At 40.7% G+C, this 18,254-nt stretch overlaps 1 protein-coding gene and 1 long non-coding RNA gene across 3 annotated transcripts in view; one reads left to right on the top strand and one right to left on the bottom strand.

Annotated features, from left to right (window-relative positions):
• LOC140195436 (metalloreductase STEAP4-like) overlaps window positions 1–5,941 on the top strand; it is a 36,006-nt gene extending 30,065 nt beyond the window's left edge. For both annotated transcript variants that reach the window (XM_072253731.1, XM_072253732.1), the window contains exon 5: window positions 1,822–5,941. In XM_072253731.1, the coding sequence (XP_072109832.1) occupies window positions 1,822–2,070 (249 nt within the window). In that variant the 3' untranslated portion in view covers window positions 2,071–5,941. The remainder of the gene's footprint in view (window positions 1–1,821) is intronic.
• The window catches only part of LOC140195438 (uncharacterized), a 72,602-nt gene that overhangs the window by 36,511 nt on the left and 17,837 nt on the right, over window positions 1–18,254 (bottom strand). The window lies entirely within an intron of this gene.

Raw genomic sequence — 18,254 nt, 5'->3', positions numbered from 1 at the left:
CCTTGGTGAGAAATCAGATGTCTGTGTTTGTTGTTGTTTGTCAACAATGTTCTAGATGATAACATGGTCAACTGGATCGGCAAATTAGCAGATGACACCAAGATTGGGGACATAGTGAACAGTGAGAAAGTTTCAGAGACCTGGATAGCTGGAAAAGTGGGTGAAAAAATATCAGATGGAATTTAATGCAGACAAGTGTGAGGTGTTGCACTTTGGTAGGAGTAACCAGGATAGGTCTTACACAGTGAATGGTAGGGCACTGTGGAGTGCTGCAGAACAAAGAGATCTTGGAATACAGGTCCATAATTCATTGAAAGTGGCATCACAGGTAGATAAGGTTGTAAAGAAAGCCTTTGGTACATTTGCTTTTATAAATCAAAGTACTGAGTTCAGGAGATGGGATGTTATGTTGAAGTTGTATAAGACATTGGTGATCCTAATTTGGATTATTGTGTGCAGTTTTGATCGCATACTTATAAGAAAGATGCAAGCAAGGTTGAAAGAGTGCAGAGAAAATTTACAAGGATATTAAGGATATTGCCAGGACAGGAGGACCTGAGTTATAATGAAAGATTGAATAGGTTAGGACTTTATTCCTTGGAACGTAAAAGAAAGTGGGGAGATTTGATAGAGGTAAATAAAATTATGAAGGTATAGACAAGGTAAATTCAAACAGGCTTTCTCCACTGAGTTTGATGAGACTACAACTAGAGATCATGGGTGAAGAGTGAAAAGTGAAAAGTTTAAGGGGAACATTGGGAGAAACTTTCTCAGAGGATGGTGAGAGTGTGAATCAGATGCCAGTAGAGCAAGTGGTGCATGCAAGCTTGTGTTCAACATTTCAGAGAAGTTTGGATAGGTACATGGATGGCAGGGGTAAGGAGGGCAGGCGATGGGAGTAGACAGTTTTGATCATTTGGCATGGACTAGATGAATGAGCAGCCTTAATTCCAAGATTTCAGTTTATTTTAAAGTACAAACAAATATAGAAATACTGAGCGAGCTAAATAAAGAGCTGAGAAACGATGCTAAGAGGGGAGTTATTGCTAAGAAGTGTAAGACAAAGGAATATAAAAAATAAAAGATGGTTGTTCTGAAAAATCTCTCACCTTTATAGATAAAATAAAAGAAATTCCTTAGATAGGAATGAATTAATGAATAGGCAATATAATTAAAACAATTACATCACATGGGTAATATGCTAATATTTAAACAATGAAAAATGAGAAAGGTGATAAACCATTAGTTTAGCTGCTATACTACTTTCTGCCAGAGAGTGTGAAAAATGCATGAGTTTGTTAAAAAGTACAAATCTTATAAAAAGTATTATTAAAAAAATAACATTGGTTTCCAACAGCTCCTTCAAACCCCATACACACAACTTGAAAACTTAACAGTGCCAAAGATCTTTCCCTTGGTCTCTAGTGGGAGTCACCTGCACCTCAGTTCTAAGGGCCTGGCAACTAAATCCAGATGACTTCCAGCAATTGTTAATTTAATAAAGCTTCCCTGTACAATTCCCAGGTGGGCTATATTCCTGCCTTTATCTTGGAAATAACCGTCAGAAGTCAAATTATAAACTTCATAATATGAATTCAGAATAGTTGATCATGTAAGTGCCAGGCATCTTTGCAGGTCAATGTCGGGCAGTTAAAAAGAAGCATTTGGTAAACAAACTTTTCTTTTACCAAAATTCTTTCTATAGTTGAACTTATTTGTGTTTATTTATAATGAGAAGCATACATGATCTTATTATGATTTTGTGCCTTACATAAAGGCATAATAACCCTGTCTAAAGTATTTTTTTTCTTTTTCTTACAGTCGAAGCTGGGTCATGTCACATTGTTGCTGTGCACATTGCATACCGCTTTACTCGGGTGGAATAAATTTCTCTATCCCTCACACTACAGGTGGGGACTTCCACCAACATATCTCCTGTCCATGATGATTCCATGCATTGTGCTGACTCTAAAGCTAGTTCTCATAATTCCATGTGTAGACAGAATGGTCAACAGAATCCGGCAAGGTTGGGAAAGGAAAAAAAACGGCCCAAGTGATCTCAATATTTGAACCAAGTATTTCACCAGAATAAGATGCTTTGTAAACAAATGATGTCTTTTCTTGAATGAATCTTCAAACAGTAGAATCAGATACTTCCAATCTCTTGGAATAAGTGCATTTATAATGTTATGATGTGAATAATTGAACTTTTTTTCCCTGAGGTTGGTCTCTCCCCAGTGTTCCATGCCCTCTTCCACACAAATGGACCTCAGTCTATCACAAAAAGCTGACTTCACTGGTCCAAGTGAACCCGAATGATATTAGGCCCTCAAACAACATCATGGAGTGACGTGGCCAGGCTAGAACAAACTGTGGTTGTGAGAAACTCTATTCCCTCAGTCTGATCCTCCTCTATTAGCTTTGTTAGCTGTCAGAGTTTGGTCAGAAATCCTGATTGTCTCCAATATTCAGAAATGTCTATCAATGATTAAACGCAAAATAAATCACTTATAACAAACCTTCAAAGAATTAAAAACATTGCAAAACACAAATGACTTTAAAAAATAGTGTGTTGCCTTATACCTCCTTTCCTTCCTTCCCACCCTACAATCCCCATTAAAGTGAAAGGTCGCATTGATCCAGCAATAGATCTTGGTGCAGCGGATTCCTCTGAGTTAATGCTGGGGAGTCTCAGCAAGGTTCTGCCTTACTGTTGGACTCCAATGGAATTCAGGGTGACCAGTGTTGGACTGCAGCTGGAGAACGGCCAGCAGCACATGGTCAGGTTCCGCAAAATGTAAGTATCACAACTTGGAGGTACTTACTGAGAAATACTGGAAATGCTACACAAAAGTGTCAGCAAAATCGAGCAATAACTGGAACAAGGAGTTTCTCAAACCTCTAAGATCAGTGAAGTGAAGACCTATACTAAGCATTCCCAACCAGGTTGGGAATCACAAAATAATTTGGATCCTTGTTGAAATTTATTCTCCATCTCCCAGTGGGATTGCTGCAGCGGGGAACGAAGTGTGGGATGTGGATAGGGCTGAGAAAGGAATTATTGGAAACTGGGAGCTCACAGGGTTGAAGAGTAAGGAAGATCCTGGTATTTGGCCATAGAGCCATAGAATTCTAGAGTTATACAACACATTAATGCCCCTCAGCCCAACCTGTCCATACCAATCAGGGTGCCTGCCTAAGCTGGTCCTATTTGTCGGCCTATATCATTTACCCCTCAAAAATGTTCCTATTCAAAGTACTTGTCTAAGTAGCTTTTAAACATTTTAAGCTTACCTGCTTCTACCACTTCTTCTGGCAGCTCATTCTACATACCAACCTCTCTGTGAAAAAACTTGGTGGTCAAATCCCCTTTAAATTATTACACTCTCGCCTCTGGCCTATGCCTGCTAGTTCTATACTCTCTTACCCTGGTAAAATGCCTGTGAGCACCCTCTTATCTATGCCCTTCATGACTGTCAAATACTCTTCTGCACTCCTGGGAATACAGCCCCTAGCGAGCTAATCCCTATAACTCAAGCCAATCAGTCCCATAATATCATAGTGAACATTTTCTGCAGTTTTTCAAGTTTAATAAAGCTATGTGATTATAACTGCACACAATACATTATGGTTCATCATAGACTGGCAACAGATCAGATGGAAAGATAGAGACTGGATCAGGATGATAATGACCTTATTCACAAGTTGAGTTGAGGGGACTTGGATGATTGCTAGGGGAAGAGACACGGATCTTGATTGGTGGATTTGTAGTGCTAAGAAAGCAGTTCTTGCTGTTCCTGGTCTACAACCTGCAATGGCACTTGCCTCTTGGATCAGTCAGATCTCACCACATTTCCATTTTCCCAGCCTGACTAAGCTGCTCACATTTAGGAAATGCCAACAAGTCCATGCAGGACTGTCAGCAAAATCCAGCAGAATCTAGGACAAGTTCGCAGCTAGTAATCTGCCAGGTTCCGTAAATCTGAGAAACATACCCACAATTACATATTGCAATTCCTGGCCCAGCTCTCAAGAGCATGTTATTCCCCAACATTTATCAAAACAAAAGAAGGTTTTTGTTATTTTCTCTATTTAGACAATTACTCGGATAGGAAAAGTCTCAAGGTATAAGGGCCACAGGAAGACAGATTAGTCTATTTTAGGTAGACACCTGGATTGGCATGGATGAGTTGGCCAAAAGGCCTGTTTCCATACTCTATAACTCCATGATTCAATGACCCTATGACCAATCATCTGTATCTGACCTATGCATCAGTTGGATTGTCACAATACTGTGGGCCAAAGGGTCTGTTCTGGTGCTGTAATGTTCTATGGTCAATGTTCTAGTCCTCTGAGCTCCCAATCTCCCATAATTCTTTTTCTTGTCCTATCCACATTCTGGATTTTGACTTTCACTGCAGCATTCCAGCTGGAAGACAGATAAGCTTCAATGAAGATCCAAACAATTTTGTGATTTCACTGTTGAACTAGCTGGGAAAGCTCAGTTTCAGACTTCACCAATCTCAGAGGTTTGACCAGTAGGAGAATAGGGTTCCAATGTTAGTGTTTAACCCAAAACCAGCACATCTCTCCCATTCTTTCCATAGGGATAAAATTATCTGACCGCACCCACTTTCCTCGCTGTTATGTATATTTGTGTTTACTATCAACAATTACATCATATTCACAGTTTAAATAATGAAATAATTAATTCTTACTATGACACTGGTCTTATTCTGGTGAAGCTACTCCAAATGGACAAATTGGTAACAGTTTAAAATGGACAATGACAACTCCATCATTGAATTTCAAAAGTCAAAGACAAAGGAAATTTACTATCAAGGTATATATATAAGTCACCATATACTGTCTTGAGAGTCACTTTCTTAGAGGCATTTACAGGAAAATAAAGAAATATAATAGAATTTATGAAAAACTATACATAAGTAAAGAATGGCAAACCATAAAAGAAAACAAATTGTGCTAATTAAAATGTAAAATAAATAAATGATATTGAGACCATGGATTCTGTTGGGAATTTAATATCCAACACGACAGGTGATGTTTGCAAAATCACAGACTACCAGCTTTGCTTTCTGTCATTTTGGTGGTTGCATGATCTGTTAGTAATTCAGATGTTGCTTCATTATAGGGATCAATCTTCATCTGTTAGCATATGATGTGTGAAGGGACTAATCTGTTCTTGCCATCTTTATACAATTGGGAAAAGTTAAAATGATTGCCCAAGTGCTTATTGTTGTCAGTCACTGCCTCTCTCAAACTAAAAAAGGTTGCAAAGCCATCTTGATTCCAGAACATTTGGTATCTGTTGTGTCTGAGGTCCAACAGCAAGACCAGCACTTTAAAGATGAGACTAATGGCACCAGGGAGATCTAATGGCTGTGGTGAGTGGTTTTATTGCTTCACATAGACCTTCTCCAAATCATTTCTCCCTATTTCACTTGCTCAATATTAAATTTCAATACCAATTCTTGTAGTTGTGGGATCCATGATCAGGAAGAATATTTCTTTTTAAAAAATTCATTATTATATAATATATATACTATGTATACCCAGTTAAATACAATATTAACAATCTCTGAAAATGAAATTATTACTAGTATGAAAAATATGTAGAGTCATGTTCGATCTTCTTGCATTCATAATTTGCCACGGATTTTTCACTAGAAGTCTTAGGAGAGCCCTACTTATCACAGCTCAGTGCAGTGCATTTAGGAGTGGACTGGGGGGTAAATAATGGCTACAGTTCTACAGTTGGCATCAACAACAGATTTGAACTTTACAATATAGAGAAGAAGAATAAAGGTGCCATAACATCTTGTGTGTTATTCTAATAAATAAAATGCAATAGAAAATATGTATTTACAATAAAATTAGTCGCTTACATTTCTACACTGAAGATTCTATGTAGAAGCATTCTTTTGTATGATGATTAAAAAATCAAACTATTCAATTTTCCTTCTATCGTTTTAGTCATTATATGACTCATTTGTAATTATATTTTTGCCTCACCTTGGAAACCACTCTCCAAACAGTTAATCTATCAGAGGCACAGACATCAACCATAGAATTTAGGAAGCGGAGCATTTAGAAAACTAACTGTGTTAATCTATTGGGTTCTTGAATGGTCATTTTCCTTTTGTACATTTCACATTAGTCTCCTTAAGTACATATACCTATTAACATTTTAAATGTTATAATTACCTTCATGCTTTTCTATGTAAGCCTTGATTAATGTCTCATAATCTTGGCACTTATAGAGGGCAAGTAGTGCTGCTTTTCAAAAAGTGCATCTGGGACTTGACTTGAGAACCTGGGACTGGTGAGTGAGTTATCATAATGGATGCTTCTCAAGGATCCAGCACTTTGGAAATTTCACCATGAAGATCAGAGATGTATGATATCACACAACACTCCAAATTTTACCCAGCAGTCATACCTTGAAGGGGTGGGGATGTAAAGTCATAAAAGAGCCAGGCCATAAACATACCTTCGCAGTGCTGTATTGCTACACTGATTGGTTTTGTGCTTCCATTGAATCACCTAGTATATGAAAAACATAGACAATGCAATACATTTGCAAAATGCTGCTGTCTAACATTAGGTTGGCACTGGTGAGCACTGGTGATGTAAGACTTCCCAGTTAAACCAGTGCTTCTCTTTCTATTCCTTCCTTCTCACCCAGATGTCTTCATGGGACTTCCTTTGTGAATTTCGCCACTACTTAAGTTGATTCCAGAGGTAATACATCAGCTTTGGGTCAGGATGCATAGAAAGCATTTAGTCCTTGGAAAATGCACAATTTATAAATAAAATCGTTGTCTTACACTTCACCATTTCCCTTTTTCCCTCTCTCAATTTATCTTCTTGCTTGCCCTTCGCCTCCCTCTGGTGCTCTTCTCCCCTTTTCTTTCTTCCATGGCCTTCTGTTCTCTTCTATCCAACTCCCCCTTCTCCAGCCCTGTATCTCTTTCACCAATCAACTTCACAACTCTTTACTTCCCCCTTCTGGTTTCACCTATCACCTTATGTTTCTCTCTTCACTACCCCACCTTTTAAATCCACTCTTCTTTTCTTCAGTCCCGCCAAAGGGTCTTGGCCTGAAACATCGACTGTACTTTTTTCCATAGATGCTGCCTGGCCTGCTGAGTTCCTCCAGCATTTTGTGTGTGTCATTGTCTTAAATCTCTACCATGTCCATTAGCAGCTCAGCATGGTTACTTTGTGTACAACCTACTAATCACAGCAAGAACTTACTAAATTTCTTTTGCACTGCCTCCGAAAACTACAACCACCATTGTCTAGGACAGGGCGGCAGGCCCATGTCAATGTCACTGCCTCTGATTTTCGCTTCATTGGAAACCATCCTTGCTTGTACATCTATTGCAGTCCTTAGGACTGTGACCACCAAAAGAGATCTTAACTAAAAAAAGATAGACACCTTGGATAGCTATCTGGGAGCCAGATAAATGCAGGTCTGCTGTAAGTTATCCGAATATGTCAATTGGCTAAGACCTAACTAAATGTGAAAGACCTTCTTCATAGATATGTCATCATCTACGCAGAACAATTCTTTGCACGGAGTACCATGAGAGGCACTGAACACTGTCTGATGCACATGCCCAACAAGAACGTATCTAAGGAAGTTCACATGATATACAATATAACCAACTGTGCTTAAGGTTTGTGTTTTTTTAAAGTCTGTAGCATGGTGCCACAACAGTTGTGCTTCATGATATAGATTCTATGCTATTAGATATTATTATTGTTACCATATTCAAAGTTCAAAGTACATTTATTATCAAAGTATATATACATTATACAACCTTGAGATTCATCTCCTAACAGACAGCCACAAAACAAAGAAACCCATTAAAAAGAAGATTGTCAAGCACCCAATGTGCATAAAAAATAAACAAATCATGCAAACAGGAAACACAAACAAATAGTTTTCTGAACTGAAGTCCACAAAGAGAGTTTGTCCACAGACCCGCATTTCAGAGCAGAGCTGAATAAATGTCACAGAGCAGCGAGCTGAACTGGCCCGACCCTCGCCTCATGCCCCAACACCCCGATCTTTTCAATCTGGCCCAAATTGTCACGCAAACATTGGGTTCTGTCGCCTTGTTACACTCTGAGGCCTGAACCCTGCCACCTCGTGGCAACCTGTATCAGAACTTTCCAATTCAAAGAAGTAACTTAAGACATCTTTGAGACTATTACATAAATGTTATTGCTTATTTGCTGTATGACTAATCAATGGACACTGGTTCAATAATATCAAAATTTTGGAAACTAATCTACGCATGCTGGGAAAACATTCACCACATGGACTGCATCTAAATCTCACCATTAATTTCTGTGACAATAAAAGCTGTTTTACCAGAATTCCCAAATCACAACAATAATTTTGTAAAAAGAGCATTTAAATAAATTGATTTAGGGTCAATAGAGACCACCTGATTTCTCGGATACAACCAATCACTCAAAAATAAAGATGAACAAATCTGATAGTAGTGCACATCTTTTACATGTGCAATGTAGTTCATGGAGTCTTAGATTCATTTCACACAGAAATAACACCTTTAATCTACTATGTCTGTGCTATCTATTAAATCCTGATCTACACCAATCCCATTTATCAGTATTTGGTCTGTCATTTTCTATGTCATTAATTCAAGTGGTATTAAACAGGAGGATGAAGACATCCTCAAGAGCAAATTAAAAGAAAGGTCCTTAGAAATCCACTCTTAAAGATGGCCATGAAATCTTCTTCAATAGTTTGGATGTCTCTTAATGCTTCTGTTTCTTTTAGGGAAATGCATGTAGTTTCAATGTCTTTTTCGAGGGTCCATCTCCAATACTATAATGGACAAGCACTCATTAGTGCTCTCCCATTTCCAGTCTGTTCAGCAGTTTTTTCTGTACTATTGGAAGTAAGAATTCCCAAAAGCAAACCAACACTCCAAGGCCTCTCACAAGTGGTGCAGTTAACACTTCTTGACTCATGAAATTACATGCTATCATAATGTGAAAGTCCGCTGAATGACTGCAAGTCACGCATGACTCTCTGCTCAGTTGAACTGTGAGAGAATTACTCCCTGTGTTCCAGGAAGATGTAGTTCCATTTTAGCACGTGTTTCTATGTGATTTCTTATCTCGATCCGTAGGAGTACAAGATTCTCACATTCTGACATTTAAAGAAATACATATATTTTAGTTTGGGTGCTCATGGTGATTAAAAGAAACATTAGTAAATCAGGGAACACACATCAAAGTTGCTGGTGAACGCAGCAGGCCAGGCAGCATCTCTAGGAAGAGGTGCAGTCGACGTTTCAGGCCGAGACCCTTCATCAGGACGAAGGGTCTCGGCCTGAAACGTCGACTGCACCTCTTCCTAGAGATGCTGCCTGGCCTGCTGCGTTCACCAGCAACTTTGATGTGTGTTGCTTGAATTTCCAGCATCTGCAGAATTCCTGTTGTTTTAGTAAATCAGGGAGCAGGTGCTGCACAAATTCCTCTTGTACCATTGCTGTTTCACTTCAGTTCACTGGTGAGGTGGGTGGAATCAGATTGCGGAGAGAAAAGCTGCTCATTAAAAGCCTATTAACTAATTGGAAGACTGATTGATGCCTTGAATTTCAATAAAAATTTTCCCCTTCAGTGGACATGCCTGGCATTCTACATGCACATCCTTCCCTGCCACAAAACAGCCACTGTAGACACAGCAGAAATAGCTACAAGAGGCTTTTCTTTGCAATTTTCATTTATCATTTACATCTTGTAGAGGAGAGGGTGAGGGGATGAGTGCGAGATACTCTCTCCATTAGGCATCGGCAAGTAGCGAACATAAGCGGGCTGGTGTTGTCGTGGCATCCACACCAGACTGTGAAGCGAGTGGTCTCCAGTTTGAATCCAGCTGCCTTCTTGCACACTTTCCATCTGTGCTGGGTTGAGCATCAAGCTAGCAACTCCATCTCATAAAAAAACAGACAAAGTGCTAAAGAAATGGTAAGGTTGCAGTCCGATGTGCCCCAAGGAAAGGAACAGTAAGCAGAGAAATGAACAAAATGATTTTGATTTCTCTGGTATTGTTAATAAGAAAATAATACTAAACGGTTTGTCTGTTTGATACAGTCAGCAGCTGACTAGAATTATAGAATGCTTACAGCACAGAGAGAGGACATCATGTCTGTACTTTACCAGAGTGGCTGACCAGTTAGGCTTTTGGACCTTACCCCTGTCATCCTGCAAATTTATCTTCAATGTATACTTATCCAACTCCTTCTAGAAAGCCACAGTGGAACCTGTCTCCAATGCATCTTCAGGCAGTGCACTCCAGATTCCCAACACACACATTTCCTCATTTCAAGTTCAAGTTCAGTTTATTGTCATTCAACCGTACACATGTATACCGCCAAATGAAACAACGTTCTCCCGGACCAAGGTGCGCAACAGAATACATATAACACCCACACAACACATGAAGTAATATTACTACAAAGAACTTAACAAATATTAAGGTACATTTACAATGCAAATTTTAAAAAGTAAACAGTTTAACGCTACTGATGCTTCATGCTTGCTGAGTTCTGGGTTGCACTTCATATATGAGGAGATCTGGATGGGTAATCAGAGAGCCTAGGGGAAAAAAAGCTGTTTCCCATCCAATCAGTTCTTGTTTCAATGCTACAGTACTTCCTGGCTGATGGTAGGGGGTCAAAGAGATTGGTAGATGGATGGCAGAGATCACTGACCTTGCTAAAGGCCCTGAGTACACAGCGCCCCTGATAAATCTCTCTGATGGGTGGAAGAGGGACACTGATGATCCTCTCAGCAATCCTCGCAATCCTTTGTAGGGACTTGCAGTTAGGTGCCTTGCAATTCCCATGCAAGATGATGCAGCTGGTCAGGGTACCCTCAATGGTGCTCTAGTGAAAATTCAGTAGAAGGGGGGAGCCAAAATCACCTATAATCCCATTTTCACTTTCACTCGTGACCAGGAGCATTTGGAAAATATAAAAATATAAATATAAATAATTAAACTTTATTAAAGTAATTTTATAAACTTCCACCAAATATTTAAAACTTGTCAACACTGTTGTTAATAAGCATGAAGAGACATAAGACACAAGAGGACAGTTGTGATGAGTGATTTTAATTTTCTCCACATTCACTGGGACTCCCTTATGCCTAAATCTTAGATGGATAGGTGCATCCGGAAACAATACGTAGATAGCCCAACTTAGGCAGGACCTTATACTGAAGAAAGATCATGGCCACATTATGACAATTGCAGTGGGGAGCATTTTGAGATAACAGTTTGGTCTTACAAGACAGTGAGCAGTGGTGATCGGGTGTTATTTTGACTGGAGTTCTGTGACCAGTGCTGTCGCCCAATGGTCAGTGTTGGGACCTCTGTTGTTGCCAATATGACTTGGATGAAAACGTAGGTCGTCTGATAGTTAAGTTTGCAGGCAGTACAAAAAATAGTGGAGTTGTGGATATTGGCAAAGATGTCAAAAAACAGGATATAGATCTGCTGGGAAGTTGGGTGGAAAATGGCAGATAGATGTTAATCTAAACAAGTGTGAGGTAGTACATTTTGTGAAAACAAATGCTGGAAGAAAGTATGCAGCAAATGGCAGGACTCTTAGGAGCACTGATGTACAAAGGGAACGTGGCATTCAAATTCATAGCTTCCAGAAAGTTGCAACTTCAAGGAATAGGGTAGTTAAAGAAGATCTATGACAGATTTGCTTTCATCATTTGGGGTATTGATTATATAAGTTAGCAACATACAGAGTATGCTACAGCTATATAGAATTTGGTTCTGCCACGTTTGAAGTATTATGTGCAGTTCTGGTCACTGTATTACAGAAAGAATGCAGAGGCATTGGGTAGGATGCAGAAGAGGTTCATCATGATGTTGCCTGAATTAGAGAGTATTAGCAAGGAGCGGTTGGACAAATTTGGATTGTTTTCCCAGAGCATTGGAGGCTGGGAGACAATCAAAATTATGAGTCATAGATAGGGTAGATATTCAGAGTATTTTTCCCAGGGTGGAAACGTCCAATATCAGACAGCATAGATTTAATGTGAGTGAAAAAGTTTAAAAGGTTTGTCAGGAAAGATTTTTTGTGCAGAGAGTGATAGGTGCCAGGAACATGGTGCTAATGTTCAAGAGGCATTTAGTCAAGCACGTGAACATGTAGGATACAGACAATATGTAGGCAGATAGAATTAGTTAGATTGACATAATAGTTGGCAGACTTGGTGGGCCAAAGAGCCTCTTCCTTTGTTTCACTGATCTATGTCCTATCTTTGTTCCGTACTGTTCTACTTGAATGGAGAACAATCTCTTGCAATGGTCAATTGTGACCAACCGGTTTTATATCATCTGTAAACAGAGATAGATTCTGCGTTTTTGAAGAGAAAAGTTATCATTGAGATAAATTTTGAAATTATCCAGTTGATCTAATGAATAATAATAAACTCAAACTCTTCATTGTCAATTTTGTGAAACCATTTCTATAACATGCTTGGTTTAATACCACCAGTATATGTCGTGGAGTTTGTTGTTTTGTTGTTTCGTGGCAACAGTACATTGCAATACATAGTAATAGAAACTATGAATTAGTTTAAGTGCAAAGCACTTAATCACACAGTGCTCTGCGATGACACTGGTGCCAAGCTGTAAGGGTCCTAATGCCCTTCCCTTGGACAACAGTGATGCCGTGGAGAGGGGAGACGTGCAGCATGGGCAACTGCTGGTCTTCCATACAACCTTGCCCAGGCCTGCACCCTGGAAACCTTCCAAGGTGCAAATCCATGGTCTCATGAGACTAACAGATGCCTATAAAGAAACTATAAATTACAATAAGTATATATAGAAATAAATTAAATATTTAATTAAGTAGTGCAAAAAGAGAGGGAAATATACTGAGGAAGTGTTTACAGGTTCATAGTCCATTCAGAAATCTGATGAAAGAGGGGATAAAGCTGTTTCTGAAACATTGAGGGTATGTCTTCAGGCTCCTGTACCTTCTCCTTGATGGTAGCAATGAGAAGAGGGCATGTCCTGGGTAATGAGGGTCCTTAATGATGGATACCACCATTTTTAGGCATGCCTTTTGAAGGTGTCTTGGATGCTGGGAACGATAGATATTTACTTTATTGATCCCAAAGAAAATTACAGTGTCAAAGTGGTATTACAAGTGCACAGATATACAAATATATAAACATTAGAAGAGAAGTAAGAAAGAATAAAAAATAAGCTACCTCAAAAAGTCTAATGGAAGGAGGTCATCACTTCCCTGGCTATAGATTGACTCTTTATAGAGCCTAATGGCCGAGGGTAAGAATGACCTCATACAGCACTCTTTGGAGCAGTACAGCTGTCTTCGCCTATCACTAAAAGTGCTCCTCTGCTCAGCTAAGCTGGTATGCAGAGGGTGAGAAACATTGTCGAGGACTGCCAGAATTTTCAGTCTACCACAGCCTCCAGTGTGTTCAGTTTGACTCCTATAACAGAGCCAACCTTTCTAATCAGTTCATTGAGCCTGTTGGCATCACTTGTGTTGATGCCATTGCCCCAGCTCACCATGGAAGACTGAACTGGTGACAACAGACTGGTAGAACATGTGAAGGAGGGGCCTTCATACGCCAAAGGAACTAGAGCTGACTCTGGCCCTTCTTGTACACAGGATCTGTGTTGGTGCTCCACAAATCTGTCATTGTCATGGTCCAGTCCGTATTCCGGTTCACAGTCCAGTCCATCGACCCTTACTCCAGGTTTTCCTGTCTACCCTGTTTCTGCTCTTCTTGAGCTCTAATTGAGGCAGCTGATGCTCATTGGAGCTGGCTGCATAAATACCTTCAGAGACCAGGGTGTGGTTGCTGGATTGTTCTTGTCCTTACTCCTTGTATCCCTTCTTCTGCCTTCTGTTTCCTCGCCTGAAGTCCTGCCTTGTCTTGCCGGTAACTCTTGCCTCGTCTCGCCTGCAGTCTTGTCCTGGAGCCACCCTGTACCTAGCTCCCTTCCTGTCCCTTGCCTCCGCCCAGGTAAGCCAGGCTGTCTTGCCGTTACCTGCAGTTGGTTCTGTCCCTTCCTAACCCTTGCCTCCGTCGGGTAAGCCAGGCCGTCTTGCCGTTACCTGCAGTTGGTCCTGTCCCTTCCTCTCCCTTGCCTCTGTCGGGTGGTGATCCGCGCCCTGCCCAGGAGGAGCCTCTAGCCTCCAGCCTCCAGCCTCCAGTCAAGTCTCTAGCCTCCAGCCTTCTGCCAAGCCTCGCCTCCCAAGCCTCTAGCCTCAAGCCTGAAGACTCCAGCCTCCAGCCTCCTGCCTCCTGCAAAGCCTCGCCTCTAGCCTCAAGCCTGAAGACTCCAGCCTCGTTCTGCCTGCCAGCCAAGCCTCGTCCTTGCCTAGTTCTGGGGTTCGAGCCAGAGGCAAGACCCAGGTACTGGGTCCTTGTCCAGTCTCTGGCTCGGAGTCCATGCCCAGGCTCCTAGCTCTCTTGTCCAGTCCTGTTCCAGGTTCCTGGTTTTCCTGTCCATGTCCTTGCCCTCGCCCTGTATCCTAGTCCTGTCCCTAGTACTTCAGTGTCTGTGTCTTGCACTTGGGTCCAGCCACCTCTGTATGACAGTCATTCAGGTGCACCCCCAGGTACTTGTAGGTCCTCACCACATCATCACCATCAATAATAACAGGGAGCAGTGCAGGCTTAGTTTTCCTAAAGTCCATCACCATCTCCTTTGTCTTGTTGAGCAGCAGATGATTCATCTTGCACCATTTGTCAAGATCCTCCACCAGGACCCTGTATTCATCCTCCCATCCTCCCTTTATGCACCCAACTAATGCTGAGTCATCAGAGAATTTCTGCAGATGACTTGACTGAGTGTTGGATCTGAAGTCCGGGTATACAGAGTAAACAGAAAGGGAGCCAATACAGTCGCCTGTGTGGCCCCAGTGCTGCTTCTAGCCATGTCTGATGCACTGAATCCACACAAACTGTGGTCTACCAGTCAGGTAGTCCATTATCCAGGATACAATGGAAGTGCCAACCTGAACTGAACAAGAGCTTTTCCCCCTAGCAGTGAGGGCTGTATGGTATTGAAGGCACTTGAGAAATCAAAACACATGATCCTCACAGTGCTGCCCTGCTTATCCAAATGGGAGTAGGCTCTGTTCAGCAGGTAGATAACAGTATCATCCATTCCAATGTGCTCCTGGCAGGCAAACTGCAGGGGGTCGAGGGCTGATCTGACCAGGGGTCAGAGATGAGCCAGAACCAGCCTCTCTAGGGTCTTCATGATGAGTGAGGTCAGGACCACTGGACAGTAGTTATCCAAGACTTTTGGTTGGCTCTTTTGGTTTCCCACATAATTAGGACCCTTTCAAGACTCCCCATGGTACATCTGTAGAAATTTGCCATTGTCTTTGGTGACATACCAATTCTCCTCAAAGTCCTAATGAAATCTGGCTGCTGCCGTGTCTTTGTAATCGCATCAATATGCTGGACCTAGGATAGATCCTCAGAGGTGCTGACACCAAGGAACTCGAAACTGCTCACCCTTTTCTCTTCTGATCCCTTGACGAGGAATAGTGTGTGTTTCCTCGACTTATCCTTCCTGAAGTCCACAATCAATTCCTTAGTCTTGCTAACAAGGAGTGCAAGGTTGTCCAACCAACTGACCTACCTCACTCCTATATGCCTCCTCATTGTCATCTGGAATTCAGCCAACAATAGTTGTGTCATCGCCAACTTTATAGATGGCATTTGAGCTGTGCCTAACCGCACAATCATAGGTGTAGAGAGAGTAGAGCAGTAGGCTAAGCACACATCCTTGGGGTGAGCCACTGTTGATTGTCGATGTTGATTGTGTGAAGTAAAATATATAAAGATAAATTTAAAATAAAATTGTTATTGAAATATACAGTCTATATCTACAAAGGATGGGATTCAAAGCAACCATGCTTGACTAAAAATTGGTTCCCGCTCTTCCAAAATTTATTTAATGCCAAGTGATCGAATTACACTTTTGTAAATATCTACAGAATACTCTGAAGGGGAAGCTGATTTCCACCATTGGATAAAATCTATAACCATTGAAAATTTTGTAGGAATCTTAACTCTCCATTTAGCTAGGAAAGACTGGGATAGCTGATAAAATGTCTTGTTGCACCAGAGTCCCAAACTTAAGACTGCTGGCTTTGGAACAGGAAGGGTTTCCACTGACAGAAGGCAGGGTCCAACAACAGAAACCTCTCATGAAGTACAGGAAACTTCAAAGATAAAGGAGCCTGTGGCGGCTCTCTCATCAGGCAAAACAAACAGGAAACCAGTGAAGCCACAAAAGCATATTGAAAACAAACTTCTGAAGGGAAAGTAGTATCCTTTATCATTACCCTGCTGTAAAGTAGATAAACAGATGACAAAGTAAAACCCAGATTTGGAAATAGGACAAGTTTCTGGGTCACACATAAATATAGCCATTAATATTTACTTTAGGAACTAACAGATAAGTTTTTAAAAGATGAGAAACACCAGAAGTGACATATAGTTGGCAGCATATTTATCAGAGAGTGATGGATTAAGGTAATTAAGTAATTCCATGAAATGCACACTTCGGCACAAAAATGCTGTACTAATTAAAAAAGGAGGCAACATCATTTCATGTCTTGTTTGTGGCAAATTCAGCACAAGTCATTACATATAGCAAAGACCTCACAATAAACATCTTTCCTCTTCTCTCATACACTACTGACTAAACTTAGCTGGTGAGCCACTAATATAGAAGACATTTTCTTGCAGTTAAGGAGTGGTCAGTGAAATTGGATGTGCAAAATAGAAATGAGTGTAGCTTGATATTTAATCTCACAATATTGAATTTTAATTTTCATAGCTTTCATGCAAGATGCTGCTGGCGAGACAAGGTGATGTTTTGCAGGCAACAAACAAAACTACTAACTATTCTATAAATATTCTTTTTCTGCACTATGATCACTGCAATCCACAGCCTGTAATTTCCATTTGGGAGCTGTGCTTTCAAACCGTTCGTAGGAACTGGTGTTTTTATGGTATCCTGAAGAATTCAGTGGACTGGACCCTTGAGAACAGGTACAGCCGCAGTGGCTATTGCTGGAGCGGAATCGGCTGAATCAAAGTGGCAGAGCCCAGGCCCGAGAGTGTAAAACAAGCTAATGTTTAGCCGATTTAACATAGAACATAGAAAAGTACAGCACAGTACAGGCCCTTTGGCCCACAATGTTGTGCCGACTCTTAAACCCTGCCTCCCATATAATCCCCCGCCTTAAATTAAGTTACAAAACAGATTAAAAAGATTAAGACGTTAAGGCAAGGGCAAAGGATGAAACAGTTTTCAGCTCGCTATCCGTGAGACTTTACTCGGCTTAGCGCTGAACTGACTGCAGCTGAGGCCTGCAGCCATCGGGCTCCTGGAGCAGCTGCGGCACTAAACAGCTCTGTGGCTGTGAACTCACTTTCAGAGACTCTGTGGTTCACATCCTGTGCATTATTTGTTTACTTTTTATAGTTTGCACAATTTCTTTTTTTCTACACATTGGATGTTTGATGGTCTTTGTGGTTTGAGATTTATCATGGATTCTATTTTGTTCCTTTCTTTGTTTTGTGGCTGCCTGCAAGAAAATGAATCTCGAAGTTGTATATGGTATGTTATGATGATCTGCAATTTTTTCATATCAGATTACTTTGAATATATTTTTAAAACAACACACATAAAATGCTTGTTCCCTCTCTGACTGGGGACCTGTGGCTAGTGGTGTGCTGCAGGGATTAGTGCTGAGTCCATTGTTTGTCTTGCATATCAACAATCTGGATGATAATGTGGTAAAATAGATCAGCAACTTTGTGAATGACACCAAGATCGGGGGCATAGTGGATAATAAGGAGGACTATCAAGCTTGTAGCAGGATCTGGACCAGATGGAAAAATGGGCTGAGAAAATGGCAGATGGAATTTAATGCAGATAAATATGAGGTGTTACACTTTGGGAGAACAAATCAGGATAGGGCTTACACAAAGAGCAGTAGGACACTGAGAAGTGTAGTTCAACAGAGGGATCCTGGGAATACAGATCCATAGTTCCTTGAAAGTGGCATCACAGGTCAATAGGGTTGTAAAGAGAGCTTTACACATTAGTCTTCAAAGTCAAAATATTAAGTACAAGAGGTGCAATGTTACGTTGAAGTTCT

This window comes from Mobula birostris, chromosome 3 (assembly GCF_030028105.1).
Source record: "Mobula birostris isolate sMobBir1 chromosome 3, sMobBir1.hap1, whole genome shotgun sequence".
NCBI classification, from domain to species: domain Eukaryota; kingdom Metazoa; phylum Chordata; class Chondrichthyes; order Myliobatiformes; family Myliobatidae; genus Mobula; species Mobula birostris.
The sequence above is the reverse complement of the archived record's forward strand: the minus strand, read 5'-3'. Positions and strand labels throughout refer to the sequence as shown.